Genomic DNA, 12,859 nt, shown 5'->3' with positions numbered 1-12,859 from the left:
TTCAAATAATATTTTTTATTATAAATAATAAATCCTTTAATTTGTAGAAAAGAAAGCTCATTTACATCTGTACCTTTACTATTTGATTTAACACCATTAGAAAATTTCTTGTACATGTGGTGCAATATCTATCGTTGGATTTTGCAGCAAATAAAAATCCTCTATTGTTGTAACAAAAAAATAAAAAAATAAAAAAAATCCTCCATTTGTGAGGGGAGGTGATTGTTAAATATGAATTTTGTTTATTTGCTTTGCAACCTGACATTATCAATTTTACGAAATTCCAAGTTTCATCTTGTGAGGATCCGACTTATTAGATTCTAACCAGGCAAGAAAAGAAGAGTAAAATTGGTATTATATATATAATTTTAAAATGAGGATAACATTTATTTTCTTTTAACTTCTTAATTTTAGAAGGGCAAAATAGACATTAGAATATCCAACGTCACTTATGACTTAACACCATTAGAAGTGAATGGAACAATTATATATTTGTATTTGGTACAATGGAGCAATACACTAAATTGGAATTAGGTTTTCAAATTGGGCTTATTATTGTTTTCTCTTTTAAAAAGAAAAAGCAAATTGAGAATATTTTGAATTATGCCAATCTAGTTCAAAACCTAGTCCGAAACTAAAACTACTGGATTTGAAAATTTCACATAGGGCTATTCTAGACATCTATTCGGCAGCAACAGCCCTTGCTCGTGTGAATGCATCGTCAGATGCAATCCACACCAAGAAACGAATCAATCTCTTCAATGAGATGATGACCAAATCCACCCTAATCAACACAACTACGACGATCCAACAAACCAAGTACATTGTCAGGGGAACTTCTCCAACAAAATCACCCACAAAATACCCCTCCTTCAGAGTTTTTTGAATTTAGAATGGATCTGAATATTGATTTCAATGACAAGCAAATTAGAATCTCCATAGAATCTCATCATTGTAATCTTCCAAACTCAAACCCTTAATCCTCCTCTTGTTGCTTCTCATCTTACTAGAGGAGGAACAAGGTAACTAGGTTTAGCAGTCACTTGTTTTGTGAATCAAAAATAAATGCTATGAAATTAATTGTTCTTAAAAAAAAAAATGCTAATTTTAATATTTGTATCACATTTTTTTGTGTGGTAATTTTGTATCACATATTTCACATTATCAATAAATTAACATGCAACAATTAGAATGATAGCTGGTTCCGTTTGTCACAAAGAATGACAAATTTTCAAAACCATAGCATCCAAATTAATTAAAAAAAATTGCACAAATTATACAAATTGCAACTATAGCAAATTAATAAGTACAACCATATCATAGTTGAAATAAATCAGAGATTACCCAAAAAAAGAAGAAGAAATAAAGCAGAGTTCGATCGGGTGATCCATTTCTCATAGAGAGTGAGTTGCAATGGTCGTTGCGAGACATGGTACTTGCACTAGGTGGAGAGAGTGAGAGATTACATGAATGAAGAAGATGACTAAGTGAAGACTATTTAAATAAATGTATGTTCAAATTAAAAATGAGGTGCATGTAAATGGAAAAAAAATCCTTAGCTGTGCACAACAATGTATTTTTGTAATAAATGATTGGCTGAGATTAAAATTTTAATTTTTAAATTTAAAAATTCTCAATAGTCTTGTATTTACTTTGTTTTCTCAACCAATTATTTGATATATATGTACATTGCTGCGCACAACAGAGACTTGTGCACAGCCAATGATGTTTTCCTGTATAGAAATAGCTATCATTTGACTTTAATGAAGGTAATCTGAACATTTCACTCATGAATTACTAGAATTTTAGATGAAATAGTTATAACGTGCATCTTGTCATTTATAAAATGTACAACCCGTAATTTAAAATACTAAAGTGAGGTATGTAGAGTTTAAGCCACAAAAGTCAAAAGAAAATTGCCAGCTAGGGTAACTAGGTCAATTCACTGTGATTCTTCGAAAAATGAAAATTCAAATCCGCTAAATCGAAAGAAGAGGCGAAAAGCCATCTTTATTTTTTTCAACGGCTCTCTAATCTTTTTTTTTTTTGGTAAAAACGGCTCTCTAATCTCAAGACAACAAAAATAAACGTTTCTCGCCTCTTTCCCCCTCTCAGCGCGTTTGAACATACTACTACAGTACTACTGTTGTTCTGTTCTGTCTGATCAATCAGACACCTGCTTCATTGTCAGAATTCGTAAACAATGAGACGGGAAACAGAGAATGAACGAAGCCAATTCTTGGGAGGCATTTCAACCCAATCGATCCCAAACCAGTTTTCCAGATTCTCCTCTCGCAAGCTAAAGATGCAGTCCAAGCATTCGAAGATAAAATTCGGAAGAGAAAACGATCCACCGCCAGAACCCAATATTCCGGAGATCATTGCGGGTTCTACCTCACCTGTGGGTGCCAAAAAATCACTGTCAGAATCGCTGAATTTCCACAAAGAAAGCTGTCAAACTGGAGGTCAAGGAGAAGCACCACGGGTTTCGGACCCAGCAGTTAAGGTATCCTGGATTTCCCCGCTTAATTAAACCGAAAATTCAAGTTATAAGACACTTAAGTCCACTCTCCTCACTGTTTCATGTCTGAATTTTAATTACAAATTGTTAATCGTGAGCTCTTTGCTAGGTTTTGGTAAGGATCAAACCAGATATTGGGCATGATAAGCAGGAAACTACTATTCGGAGAGATTCTGCTAATTCATTATCAGTGGGAGACAGATTGTTTAGCTTTGATTCTATCATGGATCAAAGTACTTCCCAGGTTCAAAATTCACTCATTTCATGCTCGTATGTTTGCTGGTTTTGTTTTTCATATTTTAGGTTTAAATGGGTAATTGATTTGTTTCTTCTTTTACTTTGTTCAGGAAGACATTTTTAAGGCAGTCGGTGTACAGCTAGTTAAAGATTCATTGACAGGTTTCAACACTTCTATTTTGTCCTATGGTCAGGTACTTAACTACTGACTTTTCTTTTTCCTTCGATTCTTCCCTCAAAAGTTTTCATCTTTACTCGTTAACATCATTCAAATTTCGTTTAAACTTCTATTGGTTTCTCATTAGACGGGGAGCGGAAAGACTTACACCATGTGGGGTCCACCCGGAGCCATGGTCGAAGGTCATTCCCCAACTATTCACCAGGGCATTGTCCCTAGAGTGTTTCAGATGTTGTTCTCTGAAATTCAGAGAGTAAGTGCAACCCCTCTTTTCCCTTTCCCTTTTATAATTGTCTCTCTCTCCCCCCCCCCCCCCCCCAAAAAACCCCCAACCCAAAAAAAAGAGGAAAAAGGAGAGGATTGCCAGGATAGGTCCATGTTGATTTTCTGATGTTATTTAGGAGCAAGAGAATTCTCAAGGGAAGCAGATGAATTACCAGTGTCGTTGTTCTTTTCTTGAGGTATTGTTTATTACTACTATAGAGCTTATAATTAACTAGTCTTTAGCTTCATATGGTTCTCCTTATGAAATTTCCTGGCTGCAGATATACAATGGACAGATTGGGGATTTGCTCGATCCAACAAAACGGAACCTTGAGGTGAAGTTTTGTGTTCATTTCGTTCTTTATCATATCTTCCATTCTTGAAAAACTTTGCTGGATTAAAGATTTTCATGGTTAAATTGGTCTGTTCAATTTGGACCAGATAGGAGATGACTCCAAGAATGGTTTCTACATTGAGCATTTGACTGAGGAGTACGTGACCAACTATGATGATGTAACACAGCTACTGGTTAAGGTACTTAATATCGGTGTATCAACCTTCAATTTTTTTGGTTGCCTTGCAAACTTATCATCTATAAAACTGTGTTTTGTAACTTAATACAAAACTTCATTTTTCTTTTGGGATTTTCCTTTTTGGAACTATGTTACTATGCAATTTATTTTCCATGTTAATTATTTTTAATTTCAATACTTACACTTGATGCAGGGACTTTCAAACAGAAAGGTTGGTGCAACGAGTATAAATTCCAAGAGCTCTCGGTCTCATATTGTTTTCACATGCATCATTGAATCCTGGTGCAAGGTACGTGTGAGTCATGCTATGTTGTTTGCATCTATTACAGTTAACAATTGACAGAGATGACCCTTTGCTGATTTCATGTGGCTGTGTACAGTCAGTATGAGTATTTCAAGAACCTAGTCATTGAATTCTAATAATCTCCCATTCATTTCCATTTTTTCTGGGATGAATCCATTCATTTCCATTTTAGTATCATATAATTTTTACAGCAAAACATTTTGCAATCACCACAGGAGACCTCATCAAAATGCTTTGATAGCACAAAGACGAGCAGAATCAGCCTAATTGATCTTGCTGGATTAGAAAGAAATACACTTGATGATGCGGGTAGACAGTATGTTAAGGAAGGCAAAAATGTAAAGAAGTCTCTGTCACAGCTTGGGTATGGCTTCCCTTCCATGTCCATTAGTACTTAATAGTCAGCTAGTTATATATCAAGCTACCATGATCTTTTATAGGGTTAATTTTTTTTGGGGCTACGAAATTTTATTTACTGTCACATGGTTTATGAGCTTAACTGAAAATCATTAGAAGCCCTAGAGTCCAGAGGAATCAGCCCACTCTTGTGTGTTATCTTTGTTACTGGAACTTCAACAAACTGGGTTGTTGTTGGTTTTTTTTTTGGGGGGTGGGGTTGGTTTGAAAGCATGCAAGAAGAGGTTTTTTAGTTTCAATGAATATTTTTGGTAAATATATCTATGTATGTTTTACCACGAAATAAAATTCTCTTAACATGAGAAGTGTAAGGATAAGTGGTTTAGGGTTATGGGTATTTTTCAGTACGATGTGCCTGTTTTCGTTTCTCTACAATTTTGTAGCACCATTATTCTCTGAACAAGAGAGGGGTGAGGTTGACTGGAAATTACCCTGTTATTTTTAGGTTGACACAGGGGATTACGTAGCCTCATTGGGATAAGGGCCAATAAATGAGGGATCCTTGATGAATAGCAAGCAAATTTGGGTTTACAAAACCCTGCAGCTAGGGGATTGTGAGCTGTTAGGGGTGTTAGCGTTTATATAGACAAAGGGTTTTTGAAACACAAATCTGAACCTTGCTTTTTTTGGTTTCAGATTCAAGTTCAAGAGGTTCTAGGATTTTGGAAGCTTAAATTCTAGGGCTGATAGTTACAGCAGCAACTTGGAGTTGAGCGCTGGAGTGAGGGAGTGGTGACTGCAGGGGGGGGGGGGATTCTGTGGTGGGGATTGGGAGTTATGGAATTTAGGGTTCTGGGAGAAAGAAGAAGAGCTGAATGGTATGAGAGGGGATTTAGGGGCATGTGGATGATGATTGATGGGAAGAATGTGAATAACCAAGCTTCAACAGGAATTCCCTGCTTGAAAACCTAATACCCTACTCGATCCTTTATCTTGCTTAAAATCATCAAAACTTTCTTGTTACAAGCATCTATTGGCTATTTATAGGCTTTAGTATTGATTCCTAGGACTCAAACATCAGAAAAACAGAATTTATCTAGCACTTCCAACTTAAATTGGACTTCTATTTTAAATAGGAATTCTAGTTATCCTAGGCTGACCCAAAAACAAATTAAATACAGAATAAAACTTCAAACAAACTCCTGAATCTAACTAAAGCCAAAAGGAACTGCTCAAAATTACCAAAATAACTCTGCTGTAGAATCTTGCTCCTCTGCTGCTGGGCAGTGCTTTGGCTGTTGGGAAGCAGTGCTAGGCCTTCATTTAGGCCTTGGACCTTCTTGGGGTGAGTGGGGAACCTACGTCAGGGATAGTGAATGAGGTCAGTAATCCCGCTCTTCCCAGGTTGATACTGAAAAGGGGTTGAATCAGGGTCCTATGTTGATGCTGAAAGGGGGTTGAAAGTTTCTCCAATTTTATCTCTTGGCACTTTTTCAATACTTCCATCAGGGACCCCTCACTTGGCACTCCCTCTTGGCTGTCCTCGAACATTGATGGTTCCCATTGATGTAGGCACTCATTTGGCACTGACATTTTCTTGTCTCAGGCACACACCACATTGATAATGCTTCTCAAAGCTGACTTTTCAGTTATTACAGATGACCTTTTCTGGCTGGGGCAATCCCAAGTTTATTAGTCTTCCACACACACTGATATAATCATAAACATATGGTCTTTGTCAACAGCAACAAACATAAGCCTTATCCCAGCTAAATAGGGTTAGTTATGTACATCCTTGCCTTCCAATCAGATCTAATCAAAACCATACTGGATCCAAGGCCTAAGTGATACATATCTTTTCTCACCACTTATGATAAGGTTATCTTCAGTCTGCCCCTAGCTCTTTTAGTTCCTTCAATTTGCATTAAATCACTCCTTCGTACCTTGGGCATTTAAAGGCCTTCGTTGAACATTGTTGTGCCACCTCAAATGAATTTCTTGTAGCTTATTTTTTATTAGAGCTTCTCTAAACTAGTTCTAATATGACCACTCCTTACTTTATTCTTCCTGGTTTTCCTCTCATACATCTCGACATCTTCATTTTCTCTTCAATGAGTTTATTTATATGATGCTTCTTAACAGCCCAACACTTATGCATCATCCATCATAGCTGGTCGTATTATGGTCCTGTAAAACAAACTGTCATGTGACACTGACATAAAATTCTTGTGACATGGGCTACCCGGGATGCACAACCATCCTGCAATAGCACTTATAAAATTCTAGAGGACTCCAAGTTCTAGATACCTATGTTGGTCCACAATAATCACAACTGAGGGCTGTAAACCCCAAAGGTGTTGCAGTCACAGCTCTGATACAGGAGCACCATTTCCTACTTCAACTGCTTGATCCAACATCCATTGAATGGCCAGTTAGAACTGGGCTCATAATAATGCCGACACAGCATGACAATGCAAACCCCAACATTACTGAATCGGTACACTTTCTCTACTTCTCTGTTCTCTGTACTATACAGTCACCCTATGCACTGTGTTGACAACAATGACAACAGTGCATTAATGAACCCTATTCTCATGTGTTAATAAAGTAGTTCTGATCCCTCATAGGCAATCTTGCTAAACCACATTAGTTTGTTTGTTTGGTTGTTTTTTTTTCTTCCTTCTGCTTCTGTTAGAGTCATCTGTTATCCAAATTATTAGAATTTGTTTTTACAAATTCAAAAAATGATGACAACCTTTCAAATTTTGAATTGGTTTGACATGCTGAAAACTCATTTCAGTTCCTTCTTTGTTGCTGCTAGAAGTTTATCAAGACTCTGAAGTACAGAGAGTCTGCATGTAACACTACTTGTATCACTTGTACATTAAAACACAAGTATAAATAAAGCTCTTCTCCTCGGGCCAAGATGAGGAAAACTTTCCAAATCCTGTGGTTCTTTTTATCTGCATTGGACTATGCTTCAGATTCTACAAAAAATATTCTGCTGAACAACTTTCAGATAATGGGGATCTGAAGCATTATATATTTAACAACAGTACCAGATCCAGATGGACTAAAAAATGACCCATAATGTTGCTGACCTGATACACAAGGAGATTTTTGCCTTGTAATGCAATATGAAATTTTGACTACAATGTCATGGTTTAAATCTATTACTGACACCCATCCTTCCATTGTTCTAAATCTCTATTGATATAATTTTAAAAACCATAGTTGTAACTTGAAAGCTGACGAGTGGCTAGTACAATGTTTTTGTTGAGCTAAATGTCGATGAGCTTGATTTATTTTATCCCTCATCCAGGAACTTGGTCAACATTCTGGCAGAAGGCAATCAGTCAAGAAAATCTCAAGATCTCCCATATGAAACTTCGTGTTTAACACATTTACTAAGGGAATCACTTGGTGGCAATGTCAAACTCACAGTTATTTGTACCATTTCTCCAGAAGATAGGTTAGTCAGAATAGACCATGGATTTTTATTCAATTTTCTTTTATTCCTTTTTTATTGTTGGTCATTGGCATGGGTGGGGGAGGAACAGTACTTTTTGGGGACTTTGGTGAATTGAGGGGCAAACAAAGTTCACAGTATGGTACTTTTTTTTTTTTCTTTTTTTTTGTGTGTTGGGGGGGGGGGGGGGGTTTGTACTTTTTTCCCCCTTTCACACCTTTTATTAATTTGCTTGAAATTGTCATCCTTGCTAAATGCAGATACAGGGCTGAAACCCTGAGCACATTAAGGTTTGGACAGCGAATAAAAACAATTCAAAATATCCCAGTGATAAATGAAATAACAGAGGATGATGTTAATGATTTGAGTAACCAGATACGTCAATTGAAGGTATTGTTGTTACCAGACAGACACATAAATTATCACCTATGGTTTACTGTTCAACATGAGATTATCTACCATACTATGTGCCTCCTTTTTACAGGAAGAACTTATAAAAGCAAAGTCAGATGTATACTGCTCAGTTGGGACAAAGAATGATGGATACTTCAGAGGAAGAAATGCACGTGAAAGCCTGAACCACTTAAGGTTGAGTCTCAATCGGTCTGTGATCTTACCCCTCGTAGATAATGATATTGAGCAAGATATAAATATTGACGAGGAAGATATGAGAGAACTACGAGACCAGCTGGACAATGTGCATAGGTCCCCCAATGACAAATCAACAGGGCTACTTGACAATGAAGATTGCATTGAATCATATTTCTTGGAGGAAAACTTTGATCCTTATGTTTCAAGTGACCATGACATGAACAGATTTCCAGAAGAAAGTAAAACTGAAGAAAACCATTTGAGAAAGTCTGACAAAGAACTGCCTTCTGATGAAAATGATGGAAATATGGGAAACTTTATTGCTTGCCTGGACACTTCTAGTATCATTAACTCTGCCATCAGAAGTAGCCTTTCAATCAAACCATGCCAATGGTCTCCAGTCCTTGAAGGCCCGGCCTTGTCTGAGTCACCTAAAATTGCTGGCGCCTTAAAGAAAAGCATAGCCACCTCATCAAATCTTCGAACCAGTCAAAATCGTAGTTCAGAGAATTCTACAATCAACCTGGAGGTCCTAAGACAGTCACTTAAAGTAAGTGATCATAATAACTCCTCTTTGCGGTCAAGCAAAATATTCACCAACTCCACAGAGTTCTTGGCTGCTAGCCTTCACAGGGGTTTGCAGATTATTGACTATCATCAGAGAAACTCAACATCAAATAAATCTTCAGTTGCCTTGTCCTTTGAACATTCGTCACCGAAGCCATTTCCAGCAGTGGAAAAAGCTGATGCTGGAGTTCAAGCATCACCAAAACTGCAAAAACCAGAAGCACAAGATAATTCTTCTTTGCTGTATATGTTTTGCAAAAGAAGTAGATCTGGTCAAGGCCAGGATAGTTTCAACTTGTGTAGTGTGCCGGTCAATGAAGGTGGGACTCCTGAGGGTTTGACAGTCCAAGTGCCGAAGGTAATTGACTTCACACACTTAGGAGAGAGAGAGAGTTGGGAATGGGGAGGATTTATGCAGTTATTTGGCTGCAGAGTTTTGCTTCAAGTCTTGATCTTCTTGGACTTTGTCAGGATGCTGAAAAGCTTTTGGAGGAAGCAAAAATGAGAGAAAAGGATCTTACAAGTCTTTGTGCAGAACAAGCAGCTAAAATTGAGCAGCTAAATTCCCTGGTGAGAAACTCTCATCCACCACAACTACTTGTTCCATCTGTACCAGGTTTTGCATGTTAGTCATAATAAGAAATTCTGCAGGTTGAGCAGTACAAACAGGAGAGTAATAACAATTCCATTTCACAACGAAGTCAGGAGATTAAAACTAGTCAGGTTAAAGCATTGGCAAATGGAGATTTACCAGTTAAGGAAGACAGAACTGGGAAATCATCATTAGAAAATACAACCAAGGTAAGACTCTCTTAAGCATTTTCTGAGCAGAACGAAGATCGATAGTATGGAACAATAAATTGAACACTGATAGTGCAGCAATACATATGATATCTGTGGGAATGGAGGGTGTAAACGGTAGGATAGTGGTAATACCATAAATGCATCATATTATATTTGGTCAGATTTGGATAATATCCTATCAATTATTTTTTTAAGTAGATTCTTCTTAACTGGTATGAATACAAATTGAATACAAGTTTTCGACTATCTGTTGACATCCTTGCCATTTTGTTTGTGAGGCTAAGTTTGAAATTTAAGAATTTAAGAACTTTGGTAGCTATCTTAGTTGAAAATCTAATCTAAAAAAATAGTCTCATATCTCAAGTAAAAAAGTTACAAAATAAGAAAATAAATCCGAGTAACTTGATACTATAATTTTATCGGACGGATAATATTTAGTAGGAAAGGGGTATACCATATCCGCATCCAATTAGTAATTGGACGGATTTGAATACCTCTAAATGGATGCGGATTTCTATTATCCATTTACACCCCTAGAATGGACCAACCAATGGAAGCTTTTGTAAGATATGATTAATGGAGTGACTAATAAGTAATAACTCAATAAGTACTGTACAACTTATTATTATTATTGTTATTATTTGGTCAAAGATTATTATTATTATTATTATAATTTTTGGGATGTTTACCTTTTTTGTAGTATTGTAAAGTTCTATTTTTGTTTTTAATTTCTTTCACGTGGTGTGGTGGATGGAGTTGGAGGTATGGTGAAGTACTGAACGGGGGGTGGGGGGCACATTTGTTTCCCATCTTTCCAATATAAAAGTGGATGATGCCTTAAATATATTTCAATAATCCTGGATTCTTTTAATGTACTAATTGCAAGAATCGTAATTGCTGATATTTGCTAGCTTCAGGAAGCATTGGATCCTGAGTACAGAAATGCAACCTTTGACACAAGTGAAAGGGAATTGCTTTTGAATGAAATTCAACTGTTACGGAGCAAGTTGCAGTCACATATGGATGCAGCTGCTTCAAGTGAGTCCATTGAGAAACAGTCCAGCTCTAATCCATTGTCAGGATCAGTCCAAATGAGAGAAAGTGTAGATACTCATGATAAGATTGAAGAAGAAATTCAGAAGGAAAGGCAAAGGTGGACAGAGAAGGAAAGTGAGTGGATTTCTTTTACCGATGGATTGAGAATCAACCTTGAATCAAACCGTCAACATGCAGAGAAGCTGGAGGCAGAGTTGAGATTGGAGAAGAATTGCACAATGGAACTGGATGATGTGATAAACAGGGCCGTGCTTGGCCATGCAAAGATTATTGAACACTATGTAGAGCTGCAGGAGAAGTATAATGACTTGTTTGATAAACACAAGAAAATCATGAAAGGGATTGCTGAGGTGAAAAATGCAGCTGCAAAAGCAGGACGCAAGTGTAAGGGGTCCCGTTTCATCAAATCACTTGCTGCAGAGCTCTCAATCTTGAGAGTAGAGAGAGAAAGAGAGAGGGAACACTTGAAGAAAGAGAACACAAGTCTTAGGATTCAACTTAAAGACACTGCAGAAGCAGTTCATGCAGCTGGGGAACTCCTTGTAAGGTTGACAGAGGCAGAGAAAGCTGTGTCAGAAGCAGAAGTAAGGGTACATGTAACTTATTATTATGAAATCCCATTTCTTAATTAAATTTATGATGAGGTTTAAAACTAATGAAAATGACAACTTCTTCATGGGTGCAGGAAAACTACACAATAGCTCAACAACAGATTGAGAAGTTGAAGAAGCAAATGGAGAAACAGAAAACAAAGCACAAGATAGAGATGGTGAGAATGAAACAATATCTTGCAGAGAGCCGGTTGCCAGAATCTGCATTACAGGCACTATATCCTCAGGATTCTGACATAACAGACAACACCTTCACAGCCACATCTCCAAATGATGATCAAACATGGAAAGCTGAATTTGGATCAATATATCAAGACCACAGGGAACTAGAATAATGTTTGGTGGTGCGACTGAAGTGCAAGCACAACAAGCAGCAAGCAGCACTGCAGGCAGGAAAATGAGTGATGCATCATATGTCAGGGTCCCTACTTGGGTCTCCATGCATATATGACTAGGTTGGTTTAGCCATCAATGTGGTGGTAGTTGAAATTCTTAGCATTTCTTAGCTCCCTCTGAATGTATATCTTCAGTCATATAAAGTTCTAGATTTTATGAAAATCAGGTGGATCAACTGAATTGTTGGATTCCCCCAAAATACACTACTTGTTCTTCCAAATCATGGTTTGAGGAATCAAAATTGAAGGGTTGGATTGATTCTGTTTTGGTTAGTTGGTAAAAGTACATTAATATCACCATAAAAATAATAATGTTGGTGATTTGGGATCAACCAAGTGTTTCTATGAGAGCCCGATAAATCTAAATGCATTTGAAGCATCCGGATGGAAGGGGTGCAGAGTGTTATGGGATGGAGGCTCGAACAGTCGAACCTAAAACTCTTCACGTGTGCTCCTACCCTATGCTGAAAGCATGTCCATATGTTTGACAATCTAATTTGTTTCCTCGTAAATTTGATTACATTACATGCTTTTCAGACCAAAACCTAGTGCACTCCAAATTCTGTTTGTTTGTTTTGTTTTGTTTTTTTTTGTTTTGTTTTTTTTTTTGTTTTTCTTTTCTACATTCTATGGTGAAGAACTCAATTCATTTTTTTATTAACTACATATAAAATGCAACCTTATTATTGTTCGGATTGCCTGGGTAACCCATATGCATATTATGATCATCAGTATTCTTTTTGGGTAACCTCTCCACCCATCTCGTCCGCAAGACCATCCTTCTATAATCATAGGAGTGTAAGTTTCATACTGTCTTAATTATTCATATGGATTACCTCTCCATTCAACTTGTTTGTCTAACGATCCTTTTATACTTATGTGAATGTAGGTCCTATATTACCTTATTTGATAACTTCATTGTGAATTTGAAGTTAGGGCTTGTTTGGTTACATGAATCTGAGAATTATACCT

The 12,859-nt window shown here is 37.0% G+C and overlaps 1 protein-coding gene across 2 annotated transcripts; it reads left to right on the top strand.

The window, feature by feature from the left end:
• The first annotated feature begins 2,136 nt into the window (after window positions 1-2,136).
• On the top strand, window positions 2,137-12,176 carry LOC149002928 (kinesin-like protein KIN-12F). Of its 2 annotated transcripts, none has more exons than XM_089137681.1 (16): window positions 2,137-2,506; window positions 2,631-2,765; window positions 2,869-2,952; window positions 3,064-3,189; window positions 3,338-3,397; window positions 3,482-3,535; window positions 3,642-3,734; window positions 3,927-4,022; window positions 4,253-4,401; window positions 7,717-7,866; window positions 8,124-8,253; window positions 8,348-9,379; window positions 9,493-9,591; window positions 9,673-9,822; window positions 10,743-11,465; window positions 11,567-12,176. In XM_089137681.1, the coding sequence occupies exons 1-16, from the start codon at window positions 2,204-2,206 to the stop codon at window positions 11,825-11,827; spliced, it is 3,645 nt and encodes a 1,214-aa protein (XP_088993807.1). In that variant the 5' UTR covers window positions 2,137-2,203; the 3' UTR covers window positions 11,828-12,176. The 2 variants fall into 2 exon arrangements, with proteins under 2 accessions (XP_088993807.1, XP_088993806.1); XM_089137680.1 differs by having other exon boundaries at window positions 10,737-11,465; window positions 11,567-12,175.
• Window positions 12,177-12,859: the final 683 nt, after the last annotated feature.

The sequence above is a fragment of the Hakea prostrata genome, chromosome 10 (assembly GCF_041222555.1).
Source record: "Hakea prostrata isolate BN-2017 chromosome 10, UWA_Hpros_2, whole genome shotgun sequence".
Taxonomy (NCBI): domain Eukaryota; kingdom Viridiplantae; phylum Streptophyta; class Magnoliopsida; order Proteales; family Proteaceae; genus Hakea; species Hakea prostrata.
This window is presented reverse-complemented; position numbering and strand designations above follow the sequence as displayed.

Excerpts from the sequence above, each read along its gene's own strand:
- LOC149002928 (XM_089137680.1), top strand. The coding sequence starts at position 2,204 with ATGAGACGGGAAACAGAGAATGAACGAAGCCAATTCTTGGGAGGCATT. Across the intron at positions 3,398-3,481 it reads GTCGTTGTTCTTTTCTTGAG|ATATACAATGGACAGATTGG; the intron begins GTATTGTTTATT and ends TCCTGGCTGCAG. Across the intron at positions 9,823-10,736 it reads CATTAGAAAATACAACCAAG|CTTCAGGAAGCATTGGATCC; the intron begins GTAAGACTCTCT and ends GATATTTGCTAG.